The following is a 26714-nucleotide window of genomic DNA, read 5'->3' as shown; positions in this document are numbered from 1 at the left end:
ATGATGTATAAATGAGCGTTCACTCGCAGGAGGCTCAAATCACTCTTCTGGCAAGATGAATGCAGCCTCCCTAATATGTCCCTTAGGAAAAGAGCCAGTGCATTCTTCAAAAAGGGTAAATGTGGTCTCTTTACTCCTCATCCTCTCGTGACGAGAGAGAGGACGTGAAGCGTCCTCTTCTCTAAAAGAAGCTTCTTTAGGGGGCGCGAGTCCTTCCGAGAGCCCCAACCCCAACCCCTGTGTGGGGAGGATGCCTCGGAGGACGAGAAAACAACCCTTGAAGATTCGTGCACGTGCTCGATCTTCGGCAGCCTGGGAAGCGACAACAGGACCTGCGAAAGGAAGCCAGATCAGCATGAAAAACCCGTAACCCTCCTTCGGCTTTTGACATGCCCTCTCCCTGGTTTTCTGGGAGTCCGACAGAGGTCTAGGCCTAGAGGCGTTATGGGGCCGATCTGACGTTCCCTCCTAACGAGAGAGAGGACGTGAAGCGTCCTCTTCTCTAAAGCTTCTTAGAGGGCGCGAGTCCTTCCGAGAGCTCCAACCTTGCGCGGGGAGGGACGCCTCGGAGGACGAGAAGCAAATCCTTCAAGATTCGTGCACGTGCACGATCTTTAGCAGCCTGGGAAGCGTCAACAGGTTCTGCCGAAGGGACGCCAGATCGGTGGGGAGCCCCCGTAACCCTCTTGCGGCTTTCGACATGCCCTCTCCCTGAGTCCTGGGAGTCCGACAGAGGTCCAGGCCTTGAGGCATTATGGGGCCGATCTGACGCCCCCCACAACACAAGGGGCACTACACGTTCACAACACTGATTGGAGAGCGAGCACTTTAGTCTAAGATTACTTGATGTAACTCCTCTAGCAGACACTTCTTCTAGGCCCGTAAGCCATACCACAAGGGTTAGGCAAAAATAAAATCTACAGGAGGTTAGAAGGTTCATTATTTCTAACTTCTGTTTACTGTGGAGGAAAACTCCTGATTCTAACACGCTCTAAAATGCGTACATGAATCCTACTTCTTCCGTAATCAGTCACACATTACACTAATTACATTGAACTTATGCAAAGAAAACATGTAAACGCCATATATACTAAGCGAGTGTCTACCGAAAGTTCCGGTAGCTTCACCTTTCCCCATGCAGACAACAAAGTCTGAAACTAGGCTAACTAGCTTCAGACATCAAATGCAATGAAAAATTTACGATAGCGTATGCCTAGCCACAAATCCAAGTCAATAATCGTAAGAATAATTAGGATACTTAAGCGGCTAATGAAGTTTCAAAATCCTAGGCGAGGTCTGTAAACAAGTTGTTTACGACCGGCGACAGAAAAAAATATGAATAGAAAATGGGAATAGTTCCTGATATCCGCCTCCAGCGGCGGGAATGGGTACTACCACTGGCCGCCCACTGCGTGTGCCGCGAATTTTGAAATTCTGTCGGACTTTGGAGAATACAGCTATATATATATCTGTCAGGTAAGTTTCATGAACAAAATAAAAATTTAAAAAAAAGAGAACTAAAATAACAAATATCATATCTCCGCCTACGGAAGAGTAACTTCCGTAAACATAGCCCTCAACGACTACCGGAGAAGCCGGAATCTAAATCCGCCTTATGCGGAGAGGGAATGTTTTAGGCGGTATGATGTAAGCTCCGGGGTAGCTGAAAGAAGCAGAGCGCAACAAATCCACGGAAGCCGAGGCTGCATACGCAAAGCAATCATCAACTCCGGAGGCGGTCGGCTGAGAAGCGACACCCACTAACCTAAGGTCCTGGAGGACCCTCTACATCCCCCCCACCCTCCGCTGATGGGTAACGGCTGTCAGCGACAACCGAGGCGAGAGGAGCACCCAACTACTGGGGGCCCCACGTGAGGGGGAGGGAGGGAGGGCTGATGGGGTGACGATCACGTGAGCAGCGTACCCTCGCAAATAAAAGATCACGAGGAAAACGCAGGCATAGCCTATGTAGGCTAACCGACCCGTAACATCCAACATATACATAGAAGAAAATAAAATCAATTACTTAAACGTAAAAGAAAATCATGCTTTAACACGGGGGCAATGAAATCACTTACGTAAAATATAAAAACCGCAATGAAGGCCACTCGATAACGGTGGGCGCAAAAGAAAAAACTACTTGCCTACTGACAAAACGATAAAAAACGGCAAGCTGACGAAAAGAAAAAAGGGAAAATTCTTGAATGAAATAAACCAAACTTAAAAATAACCGGGGGGGGGGGGGGGGGTGGGGGGGGGGGGGGGGGGCGGGGGGGGGGGGGGGGGGGTGGCGGTGGAAAATAAAAACGGCGAAGCACACGAAAATAAAGAAACGTGCTCGAATGAAGACCCCCGTGAAAAACATGAAAATAATGAAATAACAAAAACATAAACGAAAATAGGATCGACCACCCAAGAAATAAATAAATAAATATATGTACTGAATTATCACATTTTACAAGCAGAGAGGAAGACCATTCGAAATAGTACAATTCAAGGATAAGCCGTAAAAGCGACTTGCCGCCCGCCCGCTACTTATAAGTGACGCCTAATAAAATCCTAAATAAAGGCAAAACGAAAGGGAAAATCACTCTCTAAATATTGAAAAAGGGCGGAACCAGTACTTAACTTGGGTGAAGAGGTAGATTGACGATCCGTAATCAAGAATAAAAATAAAAGAACAAATAGCTATATTCGAACGTACGAACACGATATGGCTATCGATAAGTATGACGTCACAGACGCCTTCAACGGGGTAGCTAGGTGTGACCTATGGGTCGGCTCCCCGTATTTAGGGTCTTTTGATGAGGAAAAGGCTAATTGGAGGGGTTGCTGTGGTAGTGTTTAACACTCGCCCCAGTTTTATACCGACACCTTTTATATAGGTGAGCGAGTCAGAAGCTTCTGACATGTCCAATTTAGCAGTTCTCTGGTATTATAGCAATATTTTACTAGAAATAGTGCTAAAGCAGACATATTTCACTGGGCGACACGGCTTCCTCGCCCAGAAATAGATTTTTCCTACGTCAAAATCCCTTTTTTGTGTGCAATTGTCGAAATGTTTTAAATATGAAAATGTGTGCAATTTCATGTAGAATACAACAAAAAATTATTGAAGGTTGTAGCTTTTCTCTTTTTTGAAATATTTGCATATAAATCAGGATAAATATAAAAAAAATCATGTTCGGTCAACTTTGACTCTACCGAAATAGTTGAAAAACGCAATTGTAAGCCAAAACTCTTACAATCTAGTAATACACAGTCATTTATCTTCATTTGGAAACATTTTGAAACAAATTCGAAGTCTCTAGCACAATATTTAGATTTATGGTGAATTTGAAAATAAAACTTTCTTTCCCTCCACGCGCCGATTCGCGGCCGAAAATCTCTGAAATGCATATGTCGCATTATCCTAATATTTGCTCCTTTTCATATTAGCCGTTTTATAGTGTTTCATATATGAAAATGTGCGCAAATTCAAGAAAAATACAACAAAAATAATTGAAGGTTGTAGCTTTTCTCATTTCCGAAATATTTGCATATAAAAAAAATATATATAAAAATTTTGACATTCGGTCAAATTTAACTCGTCCGAAATGGTCGAAATCTGCAATTCTAATCTAAAACTCTTACCGTATCATAATATTCAATCATTTGTCTTCATTTTGAAAGAAATTGGAAGTCTCTAGAACAATATTTAGATTTACGGTGAATTTAAAAAAAACCCATTTTTTTATGTCCGCGCCTTACGAATTCGTGCATCATTTTGTGATATTTTTCCGGTGTTGCTTTTATTGTTTTAAAATGTATTATATATCAAAATGATCGCAATTTAGTGTACAATACAACGAAAAAAAAGTAACTTGTTAGCTTTAACCGTATTTCGCACAGCGCAATTTGAATACAATTATGTATGAATTTTTTTTTTCGCTACCATATATCGCATTATTTACATATAATATTTTTTTTCATTTATGATCGTTGCATACTAAACTTCAGGCAATGAAAAAAAAGAAGCCAAAAATGAACTCTTAATCTTCAAAATTAAGCATGCTGTGATTTTTTGAAAAAATTATTTTTTCCGCTTCCGCGCTCACTCCAAACCCGGCCCGGCATACGGGAGAGGTTTTGATTTTTAGGGCTTCAGCGTAAGAGGGTTAACACACTCCATTCTACAAGCCAATGAAAAATATGAGTGTTTGTAGCCTACCAGCATAGAAGAAAGTTCCAAAGATTTAGACTCCTACTATGAGCTTCTCAACCTCCACCATAGGAAAAATGACATTGCTCTACATGAACATTAGGAATCTAGCCAATCAATGACAGTTCAAGATTGTCAAGTTAAGATCAGCAGACAGTCAAGGTACACCTCAAAGTGGGAGTTCCAGGTACACAGACACTGCTAAAAGGAAGTGAAGCAAAAGCAGAGGCTAAACTGGCCTTTGACAGGAAAAGACCTATACAGGCAGTCCCCGGCTTACGACGGTTCCGGCTTACGACGTTCCGAGGTTACGACGCTTTTTCTTAAATATTCAATGGAAATTCCGTCCTGGGTTACGACGCTTGTTCCGAGGTTACGACGCTGACGCTTCCGACGCTCCGAGTTAACGACGCTTTTAAAAAACGCATGCTATGATAAAAATCCTTTATAGTTTAGCACAGTACATAATAAAAATATGTTTTTGGTTACATTACAACAAAAATTTTGAGGTTATGATGATTTTTGACACTTTTTTTTTTTCGTATTTTTTGAATTTTTTTGAATTTTTAGTGACGCCGCATATGCGGAACTAGTTTGCGGGCGAAGAATGAATACACTAGCTTGGGATGCGCAGTTTAAAAGTCCAAAAGCGCAAATATAATGAAAAATCATTGCTTGTTTCCAGTACATAATTAAAAAAACTAAGTTTCTGGTTAGATTACAACACAAATTCCAAGGTTACGACGTTTTGTTATGCTTTTTAACGATACCTCATATGCAGAACTAGTTTTTGAGCGGAGGTGCATAAATTAATTAACGCTATTAAACTGTATGGTAAATTGACCGAACAACGACCTCGGACGGTCGAGGACGCCAAGCGTAACAATACGAAAGGACGCCACTTCAATCGCGTGCCTGCCTGCATTCCACTAGGTTGTGTGCTGAGACGTTGCTGAAATTCCTTGCCATTTTCGCAAATTTACAATGGCTCCTAAACGCCAAACCAAGTACTTCCTCCGATGATAGTTCATCCAAGAAGAGGAAGGTCATCACGATGGAGGTCAAATATGACGTGATAAAGCGTTCGGAGAAGGGAGAAACTAACACCGAAATAGGCCGTTCTTTAGGCTTGAGCAGGACCACGGTGGTAACCATTGTGAAGGATAAGGAACGTATTCTGAAGCATGTTAAGGATGCTGCACCGATGAAGTCAACGGTGATAAACGAGAAGCAACGTAGCCAGAGCATTGTTGAAATGGAGAAATTGCTCATGATCTGGCTGGAGGACCAGAACCAGCGACGTGTTCCGGTGAGCTTAAGTGTGATCCAGGAGAAGGCTAGAGCGCTGCATGAGGCAGTAGTGAAAAAGTGTTTGGCGAAGGCAGTGCTGGTGGTGAATTTTCCGCGAGTAGAGGTTGGTTTAAACCGTTTTAAGGCTCGTGCAAATTTGCCTAATGTGAAGCTGCAAGGTGAAGCTGCTAGTGCTGATAGCGAAGCAGCAGAAAGTTTTCCAGGTGGTTTGGCTGAGATAATTAAGGATGGTGGTTACACGGCTGACCAAGTCTTTAATGTGGATAGACTGGATTATTTTGGAAAAGAATGCCAAATCGAACGTACCTTTCCAAGGAGGGAGAAGTCAGCACCTGGCCATAAGCTGGAAAGGAGCGACTGACTTTGCTGTTTGGGGGCCAATGCAAGTGGTGATTTGAAACTGAAGCCCTTGCTGGTGTATTTGGCCGAGAATCCCAGGGCTTTCAAGGGCATTTTCAAGAGTCAACTCCCTGTGATTTGGAAATCTAACAAGAAGGCGTGGGTTTATTCCTTAATGGTCTTCGAAGATTGGTTCAATGACCATTTCGTGCCAGCAGTGGAGCGGTATTTGACTTCGAAGGGTCTGCCTTTTAAGGCCCTCTTAGTCCTGGACAATGCCCCTGGTCACCCTTCAAATTTGAGCGACATGCATCCTAATGTGAAGGTGGTGTACCTCCCACCCAATACCACATCGCTGATACAGCCAATGGACCAGGGAGTAATAGCAAATTTTCAAGGCTTACTACCTTAGAAGGACCATACGTTTTGCTTGAGGCCATAGAAGCTAACAAGGAGTTGACACTGAAGCAATTCTGGAAGGGCTACAACATTGCAGATGCAGTGAAGAACATTGCAAGTGCTTGGGACGAGGTGAAGACGACCACTTTCTTTAAATGGGGCCTGGAGGAAACTGTGTCCACAGTTTGTGCACAGTTTTGAAGGCTTTGACCAGGCAGAAGACGTCGATTTGAATTTTGGCCTAGCCTAACTCCTTTCTTTCTCTATAAAAAGGAATGAATAATCTACCACCTGTACGCTTGTTTCTCCAACTCCAGTACACTCCAGAAATCACCTAAAACACCAGCACCACAAGACTTACGACCCAAAAAACAAACTCCTACCAGACAGAGAGCTCTCCCCTACCAACCACACACCACACACTGCTCTACTCCCCCGTGTTGTTTACATCCTGCCGACGCCGCCGCCATCTTGTCTATGACGTCACAGCCTATGACGTCACAACACAACTTAAAATACATCAACAGACACCTTCTAGAATCTACCACATGCTGGTCTATATATAGGACACCACCTATTTCAACAATGCATAAAATACCCATAACAATTATACAATATATAATCACACTTATCTATACCCATAACAATTATACAATATATAATCACACTTATCTCTTTCTCCCTCCCCTCCGACTGTTTCCTAACCTAGTATTCCCCTCTTAATTTCTTCGTACCCTCCAACTTTCTTTACCCTCTACATAATTTCTAATACATTCCCCTGAAACTCCTGCTTTAGTTAATACATCAGCCACTTGGCTCCTTTCCTTTTATCCATCTCACCTCCTTTATTTCCCCGGATTCAATGGTTTCCCTTATTTGCAGCAATATCTATTTTTAATCTCTTGCTACTTACACCAGTGCTCGATTTGATGGCGGTCATTAGTGTTTTACTATCAGTGTTAACCAAGGCTTCTAAATTTCTCCCTCCTACTACCTCTTCCCACAAATGCTTGAAAATATATCAATCCTTCTACAGCTTCCCCAACACTCAGGGCTTCAGCCTCAATGGTGGATTTTGCCACTCTCCTGGATTTCCTAGACTTCCACCATATGGGACTTCTCCTCTTCCCATCTGTCAAAGAAATAATATAACCCAGTTGAGTATGGCCATCTTCTGTGTTTTCCAAATGAAGCGTCTGCATAGGCTTCCCAATAAACCCTTTCTTCTTCCATTCTCACTTATTGTAACTTCTACCCATCATGCTCTTAGTTTTTCTCCACAAAAATTTTAATATTTTCTTTCTTCAATATCCTGAGTTTGTTCCATTCTTTAAAATGCTTTACGTTAATTCGCTAAATATCATATGATATTTCTGGCATCGTGTGTAGTGATACCCAATTCAGCTGTCCTACCACTGATCTGTACTCTGTTAACTCTTTTTGTTCTAGCACTCTATTACCCGTATATCTTCTAGCCTCTGGTTCTCTTATGGAATTTATATACTGCCACTGATTAAGGGAAAATCTATTCTCCGCTTCTGCTCTATTACTACTCCTATATACTTGAACCTTTTACTCTCTTGTTCTCCTACTTGCAATTTCCCTTTCATTCTCTCCCAATCGTTTCCTTTAAGAATCCTTCAGTTCCTCCGTAGCAAAAATCATCTACGTGTGTACACAAAATGCCTTCCACTTTATTGTTCTTTTTCCAAAAGAATATATTAGGTTCTAGTCTACTTCTCTCACCTTGAAGCTCCTTCACTACTTTCACCACTTTACAATACCATGCTTTTGCTGCATCCTTGAGCCCATAGACTGTTTTCTTCAACTTCCATAATCCCCTCCAACCATCTTCCCTTGGTGGCTTCAAGTACACTTCTCTTTGTATCGTCACCTTGTAAATATGCAGTTTTGACATCCAATGTATAACAATTCCAATTTTTCACCTTTATTATGGTTAGACAGAATTTTAAAACAATTTCAGCATTGCATGTGGGAGCATCCTTTTTCCCACTCAGGCCATTTCTTCTTCAAACCCTCTAGCTACCAATCTTGCTTTACATATCCTTTCCCCCCCTTTATCTTTTCAGTTACGATCCATCTTGTAGATATAGCTTTTTGTCCAACATCATTTACCTCTCATATACTGTATGGTTCTCCAACTTAGAAGTTCTTTTTCTTTAGCTTCCATTATGTTCTATTTTCAAATCCCAGCAACACCTCCTCTTCATCTTCAATTTTTTCTACCTGACTATAATCCCTCAAGTTAACCCACCCTTTGTCACCCGACTGTGAGTCTCGTATATTGTACGAATCAGCCCATGCTTGGCTTGATCTTTTTCCTGCAAGACCTAAAATAGTCCATTCTTCTACTTGTCCTGTATCATTGTTTATAGCCCTAACTCTATTTCCCTTTTTGAATTTTGGTATCTCTTCCATTAACTCGCTTTCTATTGACCCACTTTGCCCGTTATCTTCCACTGTTTCCTCTATCACCTCTCTTTCTATAGTCTCTTCTGTGTCTGCATTCCTTCTCTCACCCATTATCTCCTCTCCTTCCAGCCAATCTACTTTCCCTTCATTTGGGCCATCTGACCTACCTTTCACCCCATGGGATTTATCTATTCTAGCCGATATCTCTTCTGTATCTGGTGATCGTCGTTGAATCCTTGTCACATGTATCCTAGCTACTTCTCTTAAAGAATCCCCATGTTTGACTATTATTGTTTTCCCCGATACTCCCACTACCTGAGCAGGTCCTCTCCATTCATTTTCATTTTCCCTCTTATAGAATACCTCATCTCCTACCACTGCTTCTTTCAAATTTATGTTCTCTGATGTTTTTGTTTAGCGCTATTCTTATTTTATTACAGGACTCATTTTTTATAAATGCTTCTCTGGCCTTGTGCATTGCATTCAGTGTGTCCCTTACCATACCCTCTTCCATCCCTTTTTCTCTGCTTGCAGGACTAGAACTTTCTTCTCCTATTAGGTTAGGCAGTGAAGGGTTTTTTCCAAATACTAATTGGTTGGGAGAGAAACCTCCATTATTCATTAAACAGTTCCTAGCACTCACTACCCATTTCAAAGCTAGGGACCAATCTACTTCCTCTTCCTCCATCATCTTCCTTACACTCCCCTTGATCATGCCTACGGTCTTTTCACATAATCCGTTGCTCCACGGAGATTCTGATGCTGTGGCTAATACTTTAATATTCCATTTTTCTGCCATCCTCCTTACTTTTTCATTTTGAAATTCTCCCCATTATCTGACAATATTTTGGTAGGTCTCCCCAAATATAGCAAAACCAGCACTCAAAAAGTATCTTTATTATAGTTTCTGGTTTCTTATCTTTTATCCAACAGGCCTGACAATATCTCGTTGCCATATCCACTATTACCAAGAACTTTCTCTCTCTATCTCTATCCCACATCCATCGCTACGACTTCATTGAACGTTTTACCCTCAAGAAAAGGCCATTACTACCGGTGGTTTGGCGGGGTTTCTTTTGTATTTTTTACAAACCTCACAACTTTTAATCAGTTCCGTTAGTAACTTTCTTATTTCCTCTTTTTCTTTTTCGATTAACCACCCATTACTCCATTGTGCTTCCTCTGTTAGCTTCCATATTTTATCTCCACTTCCATGACCAAACTGTAAATGTAATTTCTTCATTGTGTTCTTAATTTCCCTCGGATTCTTTCCCTTCCAACCCTCCAGTAATAATTCTTCTACCTTCCTCCTCCTTATAGGCACTCTTAAATGACCCTGTTCGTCTTCTCTTAACTCTAACTTTCATTCCCCCTAATACTTCTACTATGACACAATTTTCTTTCAAATTTAGGGTCATACCCATTTTACTCATGGTTTGCTTACCTATCAGCCAGGGTATATCACCTTGCAGAATTTCCTGTCTTCAAATAAAACTTTCTGTTTTTTAGTATCACAGGTATTTCTATTATTCCTTCGGACTTATAAGTGTCTCACCAAAATTAAACACTTATTAGACTCTGTCCTAGTGTCCCTCATTCTCCTCAACTCTTCCTGACTCAAATCCATGACAATACGTGCTAGTCACAATTCCCCGCAAAACTGTTGATTTACACCCTGTGTCCAAAATTGCATCAACCACCTCCCATGATGCTTCCACTATTTTATTAACTTCTCCTACATAAACCTCTTCTTCTTCTGTCCCATTTTCTGTTTTTGTTTTTACCTTATTTTCTTCTAGTCTTGTTTCAGTTTTCTTCCTATTATGAAAATTCTGAGGACAATCCCTAGCCCAATGCCATTCTGAGCTGCATATTGCACATACTGTTACCTTCCCTTCTTTGTTTATAGGATTTCTACCACCCCCATTACCTTCCCTTTCCTGTGTCGGTTCCATCTTGTCCCCGATATCTTTGGTTTTCCCTCCCTCTCCCCAGAACTGGCATTGCCTTCTGACGAACCCCACCATTCCCGTTCCTCTTTAGTCCCTAATCCCTCAAATAGTCTTTTCATTGTTTGCGACACTGTTCCGTACTACTCCTAGCTTTTCTTGCCCACAAGCCGATAATACCATTTGTTTTTGATTTTCCGTGAGATTTGCTTGCTCTATTACATGATACCCCTTGACTTCGCCTTCAAGCGCGCCTTTCCCCATTGCTCTTTCACACTCAGATGCTGCCTTCTCGTATCTAATTAAATAGTCCGCCATATTTTCACTAGATTCTCTCTTATTAGAAGGTATCTTTTTATTCTACCGTAATTCTCCATTACCGAGTCTTTTAGATAGGCTTTATCTAGTTTCTCTAGGATTAATTTGGACCCTCTGTACCAGTAAGTTTATCTTTATCTAATGCTTCCACTAGCTCTCGGGCTTTCCCTTTTAAGCTCATTCTCATTTCTATCGCCGGGTATTTTGTATCTTCTCCATACAACAATAGCCAATCTTCGGCTTGACCTTTCCATTCTTTGTATTCTTCTTGTATCCCGCTAAACCTAGGACATTCCCTTCTCCATCTAGTAGTAGTCTCCCCTTTGTTCACTGTCGGATCCAGGCATCTTTTGATCAACACGCTCTGCTACCAGTTTGAATTTTGGCCTAGCCTAACTCCTTTCTTTCTCTATAAAAATGAATAATCTACCCACCTGTACGCTTTCTCCAACTCCAGTACACTCCAGAAATCACCTTAAAACACCAGCACCACAAGACTTACGACCCAAAAAACAACTCCTACCAGACAGAGAGCTCTCCCCTACCAACCACACACCACCAACAGTGCTTTCTACTCCCCCGTGTTATTGTTTACATCCTGCCGACGCCGCCGCCATCTTGTCTATGACGTCACAGCCTATGACGTCACAACACAACTTAAATACATCAACAGCACCTTCTAGAATCTCACATGCTGTCTATATATAGGACACCCACCATATTTCAACAATGCATAAATACCCATAAACAATTATACAATATATAATCACACTTATCTATACCATAACAACTTATACAATAATAATCAGTCGAGACTGTGACGAGGAAGATCGTATAGGGCTAAGCAAGAGGCTGAAAACTAGATCTTGAACCTGATGATGTACAGAGCTGCTGGCCTTCCCATGGAGAGGAATTGTCTGCAGAGGACTTACTAGAACTTGAACAACAAATGATTGAGGAAGAGGAGGCGCACCAGAGCCAAAACCCAGGTCATTAACTGTGAAAGGCTTGTCAGAGGGTTTTACTCATCTGGAGAGAGCCTTGGCTTCTTTTGAGGCAGAAGACCCTAACGTTCTAGGTTTGACAAAATCAAGAGAGGAATCATGGATTTGGTGACTTTCTACAAGGAGACCCTGAAGGAGAAGCAGACGAAGAGAAGTGTGCAGTCCAGGCTTGACACTTTCTTTCACAAGTCTCCAGTACCACCACCTCCCACTCCTAGTCCTGGTAAGGAATTCTGAACTGTTTACTAATTTATGTGTTTACATAGTGTACATATTAAAAAAAAAAAAAAAAAAAAAAAAAAATGTGTTAATTTTTTAATGTAACAACTAAATGTAAGAGTAAATTGTAACTTCATTAATTTTCATCATTTGTAATTTTATTGCAGAAGTGGTGACAGTTCCAGATCCCCCTGTACTACTTGTGACAGTTCCAGATCTCCCTGTACTACCTGTGACAGTTCCAGATCTCCCTGTACTACCTGTGACAGTTCCAGATCCCCCTGTACCTGGACCCTCTGTATCAGCCCGCCCACCTTGACAATCAGGTAAGCAATTTCATTTTTCTCATTTTTCATGTTGGAAATTGTTTACACCCTACATACATACGTACACTAAACTTACATAGTGGTACAATGTGTTTGATGTTGCATAACCTTATTATTATTATTTTTTTTTTTCATTCAGACCCCTTTGATAGTGACAGTGACCCACAGATGACCCTGAGCCTTTCCATGGTTTTGATGCCTCGCCCTATACATCAGGTAAGGAATCCTTAACAAATTTGTATAAAATGTTTTATAAATTGCTAATAGAAAAAAATTTTATTAAAAGTGTACATATGCTACAATTACATCCACCTTATAATATATTTATGTACCCTATCATTCTTTCCAGATGTAGATCCCTCATCAGTTGATACGGAGTATCACCTCTCCAGAGCCCAAATCAGTTGATACGAGTAGTATCACCTCTCCCATTCCTTCAGGTAAAAAGAATTCTTCATTTTTTATATTGAACATATGTATTACACACTACATATGTCAAACAGTAATAACATGTGCAGTACTTACAGTAGTAGTAACTATCATTTTATATATTTTTTATCATTCCAGACTCCCAAGCACCTGCCCATCCCACTCCATAGCCCAGCCACCCACTCTCATGTACCATATGGCCATCCAGTAAGCAAGCCAACCACTAGAATTTGGTAAGGACATTTTTTTTTATTAATGTTTTAATATTATATAAAAACCAGTATGACATACATACTATAAATCATATGTATTACATTATCATTCCAGACTGGCATGCACCTGTGACTTACATAAACCAGACCTCTACATAGCCTACATGTCTTCATTTTGCTGAAGGTAAGGAATTCTCAGTTGTGTTTAATGTTTGCATACGTACAATAAATTTTGTACACCTAAGTGGTTACACACTGTCCTTTAATATTAATTCTTCATTCCAGACTGCCCATCATCCTAGCCTGTTATCTGTGATAAAGCACACTGAAGTTAGGTTTGGAATGCATCCTTATCATGAATGCTCTACACCATCCACCTCCATCTCCCACAACCTAGGTAACAGCTTTGAGACTCACTAAAAGTTGGTAAGTTATGTAAGGAATTTCTAAATTAAGTTTTATACTACATGTTATATGTGATATTAAACCACTGTATGGTGCATATTACTGTATGTAACTTACTATGCATAGAGTAACTTACTGACAATGAATGATGTAGGCTATGGGGCCACATAAGACTTTGTCCATCCAGGGTTACATTGAAAGACAACGTTTAAAACTAAAAGTAAGGAATTAATTAACATACATTAACTCTTTTAGTACTCTTGATATATCTACAGTAATTAACATATTGCATTCACAACTTTCTGTAGTGTATATTTTGTACACTAATTTTGTTACTTTTTTTCCTTCCAGAACCAACATTTTTTCACACAACTCCAGGTTGTTACTACAAGTGTCATCAAGGGATAACTACAAGTAGAAGCACCATTTTTGGATGGAAAAAACCCTTCAGGAAAGTATACGTATCACATGTAACATGTAGTGTAACAAAGTATGAACAGTAAGGTTTTTACATACAGTAGTACATATTACATACGTACATAACTTTTTTTTTACAGGAATTTCCAACCAAGTTTGATTATGTACATATGTACATGTTATAAACCACTGTACGTATGGTTACTGTATGTAACTTACTAAACATACATAACATGACTTAACTTTGATACTTTTTGGTACATTCCAGAAAACCAGGACCCCCTCCATGATGCAGGCTATGGGGCCACATAAAACTTTGTCCAGGGTTACTACATAACATAGCACGACAACTGTAAACTATGTACTACTGTACTAAAGGTAAGGAATTATACATAGTAGAAACATACATTAAGTAAGTTTTATACGTACATACTAAAAAAAAGTGACCAAGATCTCTCACATGGGATATAAGTGATCAAGGTCCCTCATGGAATTACATACTGTACACTCCCTGCTGAACAGGGGGTGTAGACCAATCATTACAATATGCAATATTAAACCACTGTATGGTGCATATTACTGTATGAAAACTTACTATGCATAGAGTACTTACTGACAAAATTATCTTTTGTACATTCCAGAACCCCCTGAATGATGTAGGCTATGGGGCCACATAAGACTTTGTGCATCCAGGGTTACGTTGAACGACAAATTTAAACTAAAAGTAAGGAATTAATTAACATACATTAACAAGTTTTATACATGTTATATATGTGATATTAAACCACTGTATGGTGCATATTACTGTATGTAACTTACTATGCATAGAGTACTTACTGACATACTAATTATTTTTTGTACATTCCAGAACCCCCTGAATGATGTAGGCTATGGGGCCACATAAGACTTTGTGCATCCAGGGTTACGTTGAACGACAAATTTAAACTAAAAGTAAGGAATTAATTCACATACATTAACTTTTTTACTCTTGATATAACTCAAAGTAAGGAATTATAAACTAAAAGTAAGGAATTAATTAACATACATTAACTCTTTTACTCTTGATATCTATAATTTACATATTGCATTCAGGACTTTGTGTAGTATTTTGTACTAATTGTGTTATACTTTTACCTTCCAGAGCTACCAGACTGGGATTTTAGTGTACTCCAGGATCTAACAAATACTACTACGAAGTGTACAGTGCATAATATAGTGTTTAGTGTATAATCTAACCTAAGGATTAAGTGTAGTACATTGTGCTTTATAGTGTCACAAGAGTTTAATAAAGAATTATACCTTCAAGAACCATCCTTTGCCATTGAAATAACCACACTACACATCATGCAATATACTTGCATGTCACACAGGTAAGGTCTCTAACTTTTTCTTAGTTTAAGGCATATTTCCGAGTGTCGTTCCGGCTTACGACGATTTTCGGCTTACGACGCGCCTCAAGAACGGAACCCCCGTCGTAACCCGGGGACTGCCTGTACTATTATAACCAGGAGTTGAAATGAAATGGGAAACAGCTTGCAAGGCAGAAATGGAGCATGAAGCAGCTTAAAGGAAAGCACAACTCCAAGCAAAACTGTACCTGCTAGCAACATGTCTGCAGTATCATTATATTTACATCTTGTTCTCATCTTTCCTATAATAAAAACTAAGAAGACTTAATGCCTTGACCGAGAGATTTCCAAGAACAGAGACGACCAGCAAGGCTCCAACTACAAAAAACACTTTCTAAGAAACCACCAACTATGATGTTATTAACCACTGTCCAGACTATTAAGACATGAATACCTGCAATTCTATTCTACATTATCCTACCTCCAATTCTATTGTACATTACCCTACTAAGACAATGAGACTTACCGTGACTGTGTAAGACTGACAAAGGACATTGTTTATATCCTAACTACTAATAAAACTCTCATGCCAGCTTCTACTCATCCTAGGTATCTAGCCCCAGAAGAGCCTTTATTAGGCTCAGAGGTCTGGATAAACTAAATCTTAATATAATAATAATCTAAACATGTACCATAAGTAGTCTATATTATATTACGTACCCTTAACTGTAACTAATCTTTGACATTATTTATGCATAAATATTTATCTTTTGAAGATGATGATGAGGATGGAAATCATGACCAGGAATTTAACATTCTTCTCTCAACAGAAACTGGGGACTCCATTCATTCAGTGCAGCGTTATGTCTACCACATCACAGGGTATGGCCCCTGACAACTAAAATGATCACACACAACAGACTACGGTTGCAAGTCCACCTATAACATCTCAACTGTATCTGGTTCCCATAGCACAGCAGTCACGTCCTCTTACAATGCTGTCCATGCCAACTGGTAACAACACATGCTATTTCATGGAAAATTCCTGCTTTTACTATTTTCTCATCTAAAAACTTCAATGACTGTGCTGAACCATAACTGCATGTGGAAAGCCACCGTCAAGTGCATAATCAATGAACCAAGCTCTCAACTCAGAACAGTTGGACCTTCTTGTAAAATGGCTAGGAACCCAGTCCTCTCAACACACCTTTAGCATTGAACCCTCAAATGCTATTAATCCAACAAGAGGTGTACAACAACTGTGGCTGAAAGATATGGATCACCACAAATGGCAGAAACTTCTTTGAAAGATAACTTATCTAAAGTTCCTCAGACTTGCCAATAAGGATAGCATGCAACTTTGTCTTGTTTTGGAATTTGAATATACAAAGGAGAACTCAAGTTACACGAGATCTTCATCCTTCCCGGCACAACAGCAACTGTTGTTAAACAAGATGGAACAGGTTGTTCAACGAGCAAGTGCCAGGAGCAAGTTCGTGGAGAAATCCAGTGGTAAAGGAACAATATTGCATTCATGGAGAAAATTCTGGACAACTGCCATGTGGAGGTTACTCCATCAATGTGCAACAACAAAGAATGTTGGTAATTGCTACTAATTGGGGTCTTTATCTGCCAAGTTCCAAGTGTCTCATTCAAGAGTGTCCTTCTTTCTGCTTCAGACAAAAGTTCAAGAAATGATTACCAGTATTTTCGCTAGAAAATTTTGACATTTTCCTGTAAATATTTTTGTTAATAAATGTAATTCTACATGATCTTTATTAATTTTTCGCACATCCCCCTTCTTTAAAAGCTACTTACCCTCAGCAAAAACTTTCATGATACAGTATACTACTGTACATATTACTGAATCAAAATGAAGCTGGGACTCACTATTGTTTATACACACACACAAATGAAATTCACAAACCTCCTCACACGATGAATGCATCATGCCTCTATAGGTCTTGAACTCAATGTTGCCGGCAAACTTCTTAATAATTTGGCTTGTAATCTGACCAAATTTGTATGGTACAATGGGGTCACAATCACCATGACACTGAAGTATTGGTGACCCTGTGTTACTGATGGCAGCCTGAAAAAAAAAATACTGGTTAAAAAAAAAAAAAAAAACTGCTCTCACTGTAAGCTAATATATTTTGAGAAAGATAAATATAAGGACTTTGACACATAAGCATGAGACAATTCACCAAAAGTCACAGCAACTGCTTAAGAAGAAAATAAAAAAAATTTCTTTATAAGGAAAGAAACCTAAAAATTCTCTATTACCTATACATACTTCTTTCTATGACTAAAGGTTCCACATTTGTTACACTTGTAGAGGAGTAAAACAATTTACGGAGATATGATGGGATACATCATATAAAAGAGCAAGGGGATGAAGTACTTGATACTTTCATTTGTCATTGACCTAACTAACATAAAAAGCAATGTAATAATTTGTGTAAGGCCCATTCTTGTTCTGTTCTCAAAAGAACTGAAATGACAATTTCTCAAGAAAGAGACAGAAGGATTTCGACACCTGTTCTTAATCCTCCCACACTGTTTGCATGAGTGGGACAGAACAGAGCTGTCCACTTAACTGAAAAATGAGCATCAATCTCAAAGGGACGGCAAGAAAGAAAACCTACTGTACATTCAAATATAATTTTGGGCATTACTGTATATACAAAATAATTTTGGGCACATCTACTATTAATCTTACGGTGATTTAAAGTTATCTTTAGTTTTAAAACACGAAATTTGAACAAAGTAAAAATTCATTGACATCCAAAAACATAAATACAAGATAGTTATCTGTATTGTAACCTACTTCATCACTAACCCCAAATTACCAAATTAGATGACTAAATATTTTTTCCAATAAAAAAAAAAAATATTAAGATGTGCTTGAGTTTTGAAGACCTATTATCTTCTATCTAACTTAACCATAATAAAGGGTTTCAATGAATCTGAATTTAACAAATATGCAGTTTAAATCTGACATTACTTTGCACAGTTCTGAGATGCTATCGTTATCATCACTCCACAGAAAGAACCAACATATTTCCAATTATTATTAAGCTTTTTCAGTTTACAACAAAACAATCTACAAACAACATACCTGTGGATACTCGTCTCTTAAAGGAAGCCAACAAGACAGACCAACAACCCCTGCGAGTGTCTTGGAATAGGTAAACGTTGAATATAAGGCTAAGGCTCCACCTTGGGAGAAACCACCTAACATAATTCGTTCATTAGCAATCCCAGCTTTAATCTCTTCTTCAATGAGCTGGTGAATTCCGTCTCTTGCTTTCTTGATTCCTTCACTGTCCTCAGGCCCATCTACATCCAAAGATTTGAGATCAAACCTGAATGAAGTTGAGAGCTTATATTAAATTATAAATTTTCATGTTAAAATTTACTACTTTGGATACTTGGCTACTGTTACAGATAACTTATATCTTATATTTCCTCACTCGTTGGCATGGAGATATAAGCTATCTTTAACAGTAGGTAAGATTCACCCCAAATCAAATAACACCCACTTAAAACTTACCTGTACTTTACTTCCAACTCTACGCTTCAAGTTGAACTGGTCATAATGACTGCTTAGCAAAGAAAGTAATTTTCCTTAGCAAAGAAAGTAATTTTAATTCTACACTATATTGCACAGTAATATACAGCCACCATACAAGACTGGCCTTCCCGAGGCAGAATCCCAACTTTGTTTTGTCCTATTCTTAACTCTCTCATGATAGACTAATGTGTCAACAATGATGCAAAACTTCCTGATGCTTCTTTTGTCCAAGGCATTTAATATACTACTTGTTACATCATTAGCATTACATTTTCATGAGAAAAAAAAAAAAAAAAGTTTGTTGCTCTGACTAGGTATATTAACTGTCGTTAGTTTCAAACACATAGTAACAATAACAATACATACTGTAATATATCATTCAATGAAATAAATTAGTTTCTCAATGATTGGTGACTTAATTTATACCACAAAGTCTCTTTTAGTGATTTAATGGATGGTTGCATCTACATATACTGTGAAGAAAACAAGTATTCCTTACTGTACTGATTAGTCCCTCTTCTACCTTTAATTCTTGTTTGTATTCTGACATGTCCTTTGCTTTTTAATGCCTTTAATTCTTGTTTGTATTCTGACATGTCCTTTGCTTTTAAATGCAAGAGACAATGAACCTCATCTTGTCCCAATAAAAAATAAATAAAAACAAGGGCCACGAATGTTTGCATCTCTTGCACTAAATATTTGCACACTAATTACATACTATCAAGCTTACCATGATGGCATTCGGAAGCCTGCGTTAAGTGTCACTGGCATCACCTGCCTGAAAAAACATCACAAGATTAAAACAAGTTCATACTTCTCTCATCCTGTTAATCAACTAATGAACAAAGAAATGTCAAATGGCTAAAATAGTTGTACTCTTAAAAAGATATGCAGACATTAAACACGTTCAACAGATATCTTAACAAGATCTGGAGATAAATGGAACACTCACGCAGTGGGGCAAATAAACTTGATGTGTGGTGAACCAATTGCTGCCATTGCACTTGCCCACCCATGGCTGTAAATATACAAGAAAAAAACTGAGCATAAAACTACTAAAAGAAATAAGTATAAATTACCGAAATGTTTTTGACTGAATGGAAATGAAATACTTGAGCTACCAAATGGAAATTAAATACTTGAGCTACCAAGTTCAAGCAAGCTGAGCTAATACTTTTAAGGGTATCGGCGGCCTGTAATTTTGGCGAAATTGGCTCAAATTCATGAAAATGAGTTATCGTCATATTACCATACATCTGGGTCCCGGCCGTTGCCACACGCAAGATAATATCGATACGAAGCTTTTTAAATGGTTTAAAGGCCAATTTAAAGGCCACATCCAAGTAGAGAATTAAAGGTCTGGTTAGGGGTGGTTTTACTATTTCATTTTCCATTCATTCTTTAAGTATTTGAGTTTCTTTTCATTACATGTTGTTTCGTATGCCGTACAATATGTTTTCCTGATAGAGATGGCAACTCTTCCCATGACTGAATAACGTGAGCCACTTGTCTAGTGAGAGAATTCTTGTATTTTATTTATGCAATCGTGTATGTCATTTTCAATCAATTGCAACACTTCCTCAGACTTTTAGACATCAATTGTGTATTATATATACTACTAACATGCTAAAAAAGAAGTTTAGTAAACAAAGGGAAGCAAGCTCTCATAATAACAAAACTTATCTTGAAACTAAAAGTATAGAGAGCTAATGTAGCTTCTCACATGTCGCCACCTGCCATGTGTGCTGAAGAGATGCCAAATACTTCCTATTACGAAGCTCCGAGGGAAATCTATTATTCCATTGCACAAATATATCAAGATGATGATGATGATGGCACCGACGACTTTGTTTTGAAGTCATCTGATGATGAGGAGGGGGAGGAGGAAGAGAATGAGCATTTTCAAGATGTAATTACTGTCCCTGACGTAGCAGGTGATGTCAAGTGTTTTATCAGGAGCCAACCTAAGGAGTTTTTTTATTGGGAAGTTATATGACTGAAAAAGAAGACGTTCTGAGTGTAAGCAATGATCAAGAAATAGTTTCATTACCCTTGAGAGCTCTAAAAGACGCTTTTAGTTCGACGTATTGCAGGCAGTGTGACAGCAATATAACACTTGAAATTGATAAAAACAGTTTTGATGTTGACTTGAAACTAAAGTGTAAGTGTGAGGTGCCATCTGAAAGTGTGAAAACAGAAGATATCGGTGAAACAACAGCTTAATTTATATATCAAAACATATTGCTGCAATGGAACATAATATCGGCTATGCACCAAGTTCATTGCTGCCTATTATGAGAAAAACGACAGGAGAAAACCTGAAAGGCCTTCAGATGAAAGAGTAAACCAGGAAACGAAGGTCTGCTATGCATTCAAGAAAGCAAAAGAAGCAAAGATCATCAAAAGGAGTATATGAAGGAGGGGCTCATTAGCTTTCTAAAAACTTGGCAGCACAAGAGTAGAGTGGCGTTCTACGATAACCCCCCCAAAAATAATAGTATAAACTATTTTCTTTAAGTGATAAATGTTTGTTTTTTTAGAGGGAATAATATCTCTTATAAAAAAAGAAGGAAACAGACGCCATGTAGGCTTTTCCAAGAAACTATAGTATATGCTTCTGAAAGCAAAATAAATGGTTAGCAAACTTTAACTGCGTTTTTCTCAAAACACATTTTCTACATTCAAATTCTAATAACTCCCTTATTTATGAATGGATTTTAATAATCTAAAAACTAATTGGAATAAAGATAGTGAGAGAACACGTCGGCAAATTTATTTTTCTTTTTTTTCTCAAAAACTTTTTTTACCAATATCTAATACATAATTTTAGGGTATTTTTTATTGAATTTTTTTTTTTATATTTTTTTTTAAATAGCACACATCACATATTGGATTTCTGAGTTTGCCGTTTTATTTGATAGGTATTAAACTTTCTACTTTTACTTTTTTCTCTAAATTTAATAAATAAGGAAGGAGATATACTTTGAAAAACAAATAAAAAATGTTATTGTTATAATACAATTAAGTTTGTTCATACTTACCTGGCAGATATATATATAGCTGTATTTTCTGAAGTCCGACAGAATTTAAAAATTCGCGGCACACGCAGTGGGCGGCCAGGTGGTAGTACCCATTCCCGCCGTGGGAGGCGGATATCAGGAACTATTCCCATTTTCTATTCATATTTTATCAGTGCCACTGTCTCCTGAGGGGAGGTGGGTGGGCACTTTAATTATATATATCTGCCAGGTAAGTATGAATAAACTTAATTGTATTATAACAATAACATTTTGTTCATGAAACTTACCTGACAGATATATATATAGCTGAATCCCACCTTCGGATGGTGGGAAGAGACAGAATAGGATTTTTTGGGAAACTAAATTAAGTAGATGATATACATCTTGGTTCCTCACCTGTTAGCATAGCCGACTTCGTGATTACTGTCACCAAAGTCTGCTTCTGCGTTACTAGAGTTGCCAGCGAGGTAGAGACCTGTAATGCTGGTGCGCTCTAGATGATCTGTCAACGGGGGCGTGACCACAATGTGACTAGACCATATGACCATACTTCTGAGGGCACCGAAGCTAAAACCACCACCTGACCTAACCTATCAAAGTTAGTTCCATAACTTCTAGGCTAAAGAAAAGGAACGCGCCTCAAGCGACCAACCCTTCAAAGTTAAAAGCACACCTCTCCCTTTTCTATAGGATAGGATTCGTGTTGCTTCCTGCCCCCAATAATATATCTACGGATATGTATGGTCCTAGCGACTTACGGATCTGAAATGTCGTCTTCACATCCCGTCGGGAGTGTGAAGCGAACACATAGTTGCTTCGCTAAAGCGTGGCACTCAGGATGTTACTGAGTGTCATGCTCTGTTGAAATGCTTCCGAGGCCGCGCCCTCACCTCTTGAGCATTCATATTAAGAAAAAATCCCACATCTTTATGCAAACATAATGAATGAGACCTCTTAAAAGAACTCCTTGGCTATAATGCCAGGGTGTTCTTGGACATGAACCAGTCTGGTCTTTTTACGGAACACCGCAGATTGTCGGGAGTGTGAAGCGAACACAGAGTTGCTTCGCTAAAGCGTGGCACTCAGGATGTTACTGAGTGTCATGCTCTGTTGAAATGCTTCTGAGGCCGCGCCCTCACCTCTTGAGCATTCATATAAAAAAAAAATCTCAAATCTTTATGCAAACATAATGAATGAGACCTCTTAAAAGAACTCCTTGGCTATAATGTCCGTTGACCTTGACTTTCTATAGTTTTATCAAGATAAAACTTGAGAGACCCTACAGGGCACAGGACTCTCTAATGCCCTTGCCCAATAATTTGTGCCATACCCTTGGTCTCCAAGCCTTCGGGTCAAGGGTTAGACAGGTTTTCGTTCTTATCAAGAACGGAAGGCTTAGAGGACAGACCGCATTATGTCCTTTAAAGCCAAAACCTCTGATGATGGCTAAAACCTCACTAACCCTCTTTGCCGTGGCTAGAGCGGTTAGAATATTAGCCTTTCTGGTCACGTGTATTAAGTTCGCAGAAAGGGTAGGTTTGAAATGCTTTTGGCATCAGAAACTCAGACTACGTCTAAGTTCCATGCCGGAACCTTTGATCCAGAGAATTTCAAGATCTCCACAGACCTCAAAGATCGTGAAGCTTTGTTGTTTGACAGAACCGAATCTCTGAGCCTAGAGGCCGTCAACAACATATTTGCATATTCTACAATAGTTAGGACTTCTAGCTTATCTCATACTTCAGACGGAAAGATAGAACCATAAGGAAATTCACAGAGGTCGAGGTGGAGGAACAGTCATTTCCCTTCACTATCTCCAGAAACGGCCTCCTCCGATTGAACACTGAAAATAGGCAGCACTGCTTTGCCTTGGCCAAGAGACTGCCATTACTCTTGAAGATCTTATCGCTATGTACCGTTGAAGACGAAGGTAGATATTGAATGCAACCTACGTCTTCACAGACGAATCGAGAGAAGGATTCTCAAGATTCTGAACCTGTGCTTATAAATGACTGAAAACGCTAACCGCTATTTCATTGCTGTCCGGTGAGAAGTCGTAGTTGCAATGAAAGCGGGGCGTTCTTCAGTAATGAAAACACAGGGGAAAGCCGCCTGAAGAACTGCTTCTCATGGGCTGAACATTTGGAAGTAGAGCTGTCAGGTCGGAGAGTAGGCGATGTCTTTTGACATATCTGTTAATTCGGGTTGAACAATGAACAATTGTACACCTACGAATATGAGATATTTTAAAGACAAACTCAGATGTCTGCAAAATCATTCGCATTATCGCAGTGCGATGCAGCGGGAGACTTGTACAGACTTCTGTTACCGTGCGGTAAACAGTAAAATGAAAGAGTCTAAGAGATACATCTCTGTTGAAAATTCTCGCAATATCGAAGGCGATGGAATCTATCGTCACAGCAGTAGATGGTCCTTCATAATTGCGAGAATCCCTGTTAATCAGAGACCTAAGTCCATGATTGTTGGGCAGAGATACGGTTCGGTAGTCAATCAAAGCAGGGGAGAGAGAGAGACATAAACAACCGTGCATCTCGGAGGCCCAGCTGATACTGAGCTGCTATCAGGCAGTTCAATACGCAGTAGCTGAGCCTGAGCTCCCGCTGACTCGTCATCCTGAGTTGCCAGGTATCCATATTCCACAAAGGAATGCGTTCGGCTAGAACCACCGAGCATAAAAGATATGCTCGAGCAATTATATTTAGGCGAAACGAATTTCGGTAAATATAAAAGTTGAAATGGTGTTGTCGTGACAAAACCATAAGTATATAAAATTGAAACAAACTCCTGAGAGGTTGCAGGCAACCCCGAGTTGCAGTTCAATTAGAATACTTCTCGTCTAAGTAGCAATCCGTAGAATAACTAGGATATGCGCCTACCCCCTCGGACAAATTCAACTACTTAGTAGAATCATGTCGCGAGGTTAATATACGTAGTATATTTATAGGATTCTGAACAACGATCTCCATCCTAAATTCTTTCCTTCAAGAAAACAAAATAAGGATTGGAGATCGACCACCTTCGATCTCTATCAAAGAGAGTGAAGGAGAAGTCTTCCTCGAAGGAAAGCTTCAATGGTGAACAGAATACTATCTGCCCGAGTGCCAGCTACTCCCTTTACGAAGGAATAGGTATGATATTATCGAGCAAAAGGAAACTTTCAAGCAGGCCTATTTAAACGAAACAGAATTCGCTAAATACCGAAGCTGAGTTGGTGTTGTCGTAACAATACCTGAAGAGTTGTTCTTACTCCGAAAACTCTTGGAAGGTTGAAGGGAGTGTCAAATAAATACATTAGAACAACAGTTCTTTCGGCTTCTATCCGCAGAGGTAAATACGATATGCGTATATGACTTGACCCATGCGTTAGCAAAATGACGCAAAGATAAACTACGTAAGTATTGTAGTAATTGAACACAAATTCTCTACTACATCTTTCCTCGACGAGGAAGAGAGAAAGAAAGGAAAACGACTGTCCACGTTCTAATGAATGAGACTTTTAAAAGAACTCCTTGACTCTTTGCCAAGACTCTTTGCCAAGAAAAGGGAGTAATATTCGAATAGAGATCATCAAGAGAACCGAGGATCGAAAAGGACCGTTCAATGTTCTTATGATATTGGACATAAGACTTCCTGGATCTAGTCTACAAGTCTTTTTCTTACTCCCCGGATGAGCCTCTGAAAATGAATGAGAGCTCTTCCGAAATTTGTTAATGAGTTTATCCGCTTAAACGATAAAAACGTTAAAATCTATGTCAATGAGAACTACCCCATTTATGAGGGGTTCCCCCACTTAAATGACAAAACGTTTAGTATCTTGACAATGGGGAAAACGTCCTGACTTGACAAAACTATTAGCACTTTGCTAATAGGGGAAAACCCTTTAACATGACCGAAAGTCACCCAGGAATCCGAGTATATAATCTTCCCGATTCTCAGAGAAAACGATGAAGAGGAAAGAGGGATTGAAGAAAAAATTTGGGTATGTCTCTCCGCTAACTCCGAATCCTTTTAAAAATTTCTGTAAAGAAATGTCCTGTGGAGAGTCCTGAAAAAACCTCCTCTTGATGAGCGTTTAGAAAGCGTCAAGCGTCCTAAGAAACGTCCTGAACAGCAAATAAGACGCCTTCAACAAGTCTTTTTCTTCTCGCAAAAGCGTCCTGCCGAGCTTCCACCGAAGCGTCCTGGCGAATGTCCACAAAAGCGTCCTGCCGAGCGTCCTCAAAAGCGTCCTGCTGAGCGTCCTCAAAAAACGTCCTGCTTAGCTACGAGCGTGTCTGAGCAGAGAACACCAAGTCTTCTGAACGACGTTTCAGAGGATCTCGTTGAGCGCCCTGATGCATGCAAAGCCCGCCAAGAGGCGTCCTGGCGAGCGACCTTGCCAACATCTCAATGTTATGACGAACCGCGTTTTGCGTATGACGTTGAATATTTTCAAGGGACGTCCTCATGCGAGTCTCCATGGAGAACCGCACGCTGCTCCTGAAGTGTGTGAACACTAAAGGAAGACGTATGGCTTTCGTCTTCAAGACGGGCCTTAAAGACCTTCATACCTTCTTACAAAGACAGTGGCGTCTTAGTAATGCAAAAGAACATCTCCAGAAACGCACTCAGCAAAGGAACGCCGAGCGTCCGAAAGACACCCTCGCAAGGTGCTTGCCGAGCGTCCTGGAGAATGTCTCTACTTATAGGACGTCGAGCACCTCCAAAAGCTTCCTCACGTCTAAATTGCCCTTCTTATGCCGAACCAGAGACATAAGTTGTTTGACTGTGCAAAGCAGCTTGCCG

General features: G+C 39.5%; 1 protein-coding gene and 2 long non-coding RNA genes across 3 annotated transcripts in view; 2 read left to right on the top strand and 1 right to left on the bottom strand.

Annotated features, from left to right (window-relative positions):
• Positions 1 to 17073, top strand: part of LOC135203072 (uncharacterized) — a 49254-nt gene extending 32181 nt beyond the window's left edge. The window contains exon 3 of the long non-coding RNA XR_010311855.1: positions 16142 to 17073. This is a non-coding gene — a long non-coding RNA (uncharacterized LOC135203072). The remainder of the gene's footprint in view (positions 1 to 16141) is intronic.
• The window catches only part of LOC135203071 (acyl-protein thioesterase 1-like), a 51740-nt gene that overhangs the window by 15056 nt on the left and 9970 nt on the right, over positions 1 to 26714 (bottom strand). The window contains exons 3-6 of the mRNA XM_064232678.1: positions 19841 to 19906; positions 19619 to 19666; positions 18433 to 18679; positions 17239 to 17403 (exon numbers count right to left, since the gene is read on the bottom strand). Coding sequence (XP_064088748.1) covers positions 17239 to 17403; positions 18433 to 18679; positions 19619 to 19666; positions 19841 to 19906 — 526 coding nt within the window. The remainder of the gene's footprint in view (positions 1 to 17238; positions 17404 to 18432; positions 18680 to 19618; positions 19667 to 19840; positions 19907 to 26714) is intronic.
• LOC135203074 (uncharacterized) lies at positions 13913 to 15267 on the top strand. Its single transcript, XR_010311856.1, has 4 exons — positions 13913 to 14340; positions 14604 to 14686; positions 14831 to 14913; positions 15104 to 15267. It is a non-coding gene; the product is annotated as an uncharacterized LOC135203074 (long non-coding RNA).

This window comes from Macrobrachium nipponense, chromosome 33 (assembly GCF_015104395.2).
Source record: "Macrobrachium nipponense isolate FS-2020 chromosome 33, ASM1510439v2, whole genome shotgun sequence".
Classification (NCBI taxonomy): domain Eukaryota; kingdom Metazoa; phylum Arthropoda; class Malacostraca; order Decapoda; family Palaemonidae; genus Macrobrachium; species Macrobrachium nipponense.
Note: the sequence above shows the minus strand (reverse complement) of the source record. Positions and strands in the feature narration are given on the sequence as shown.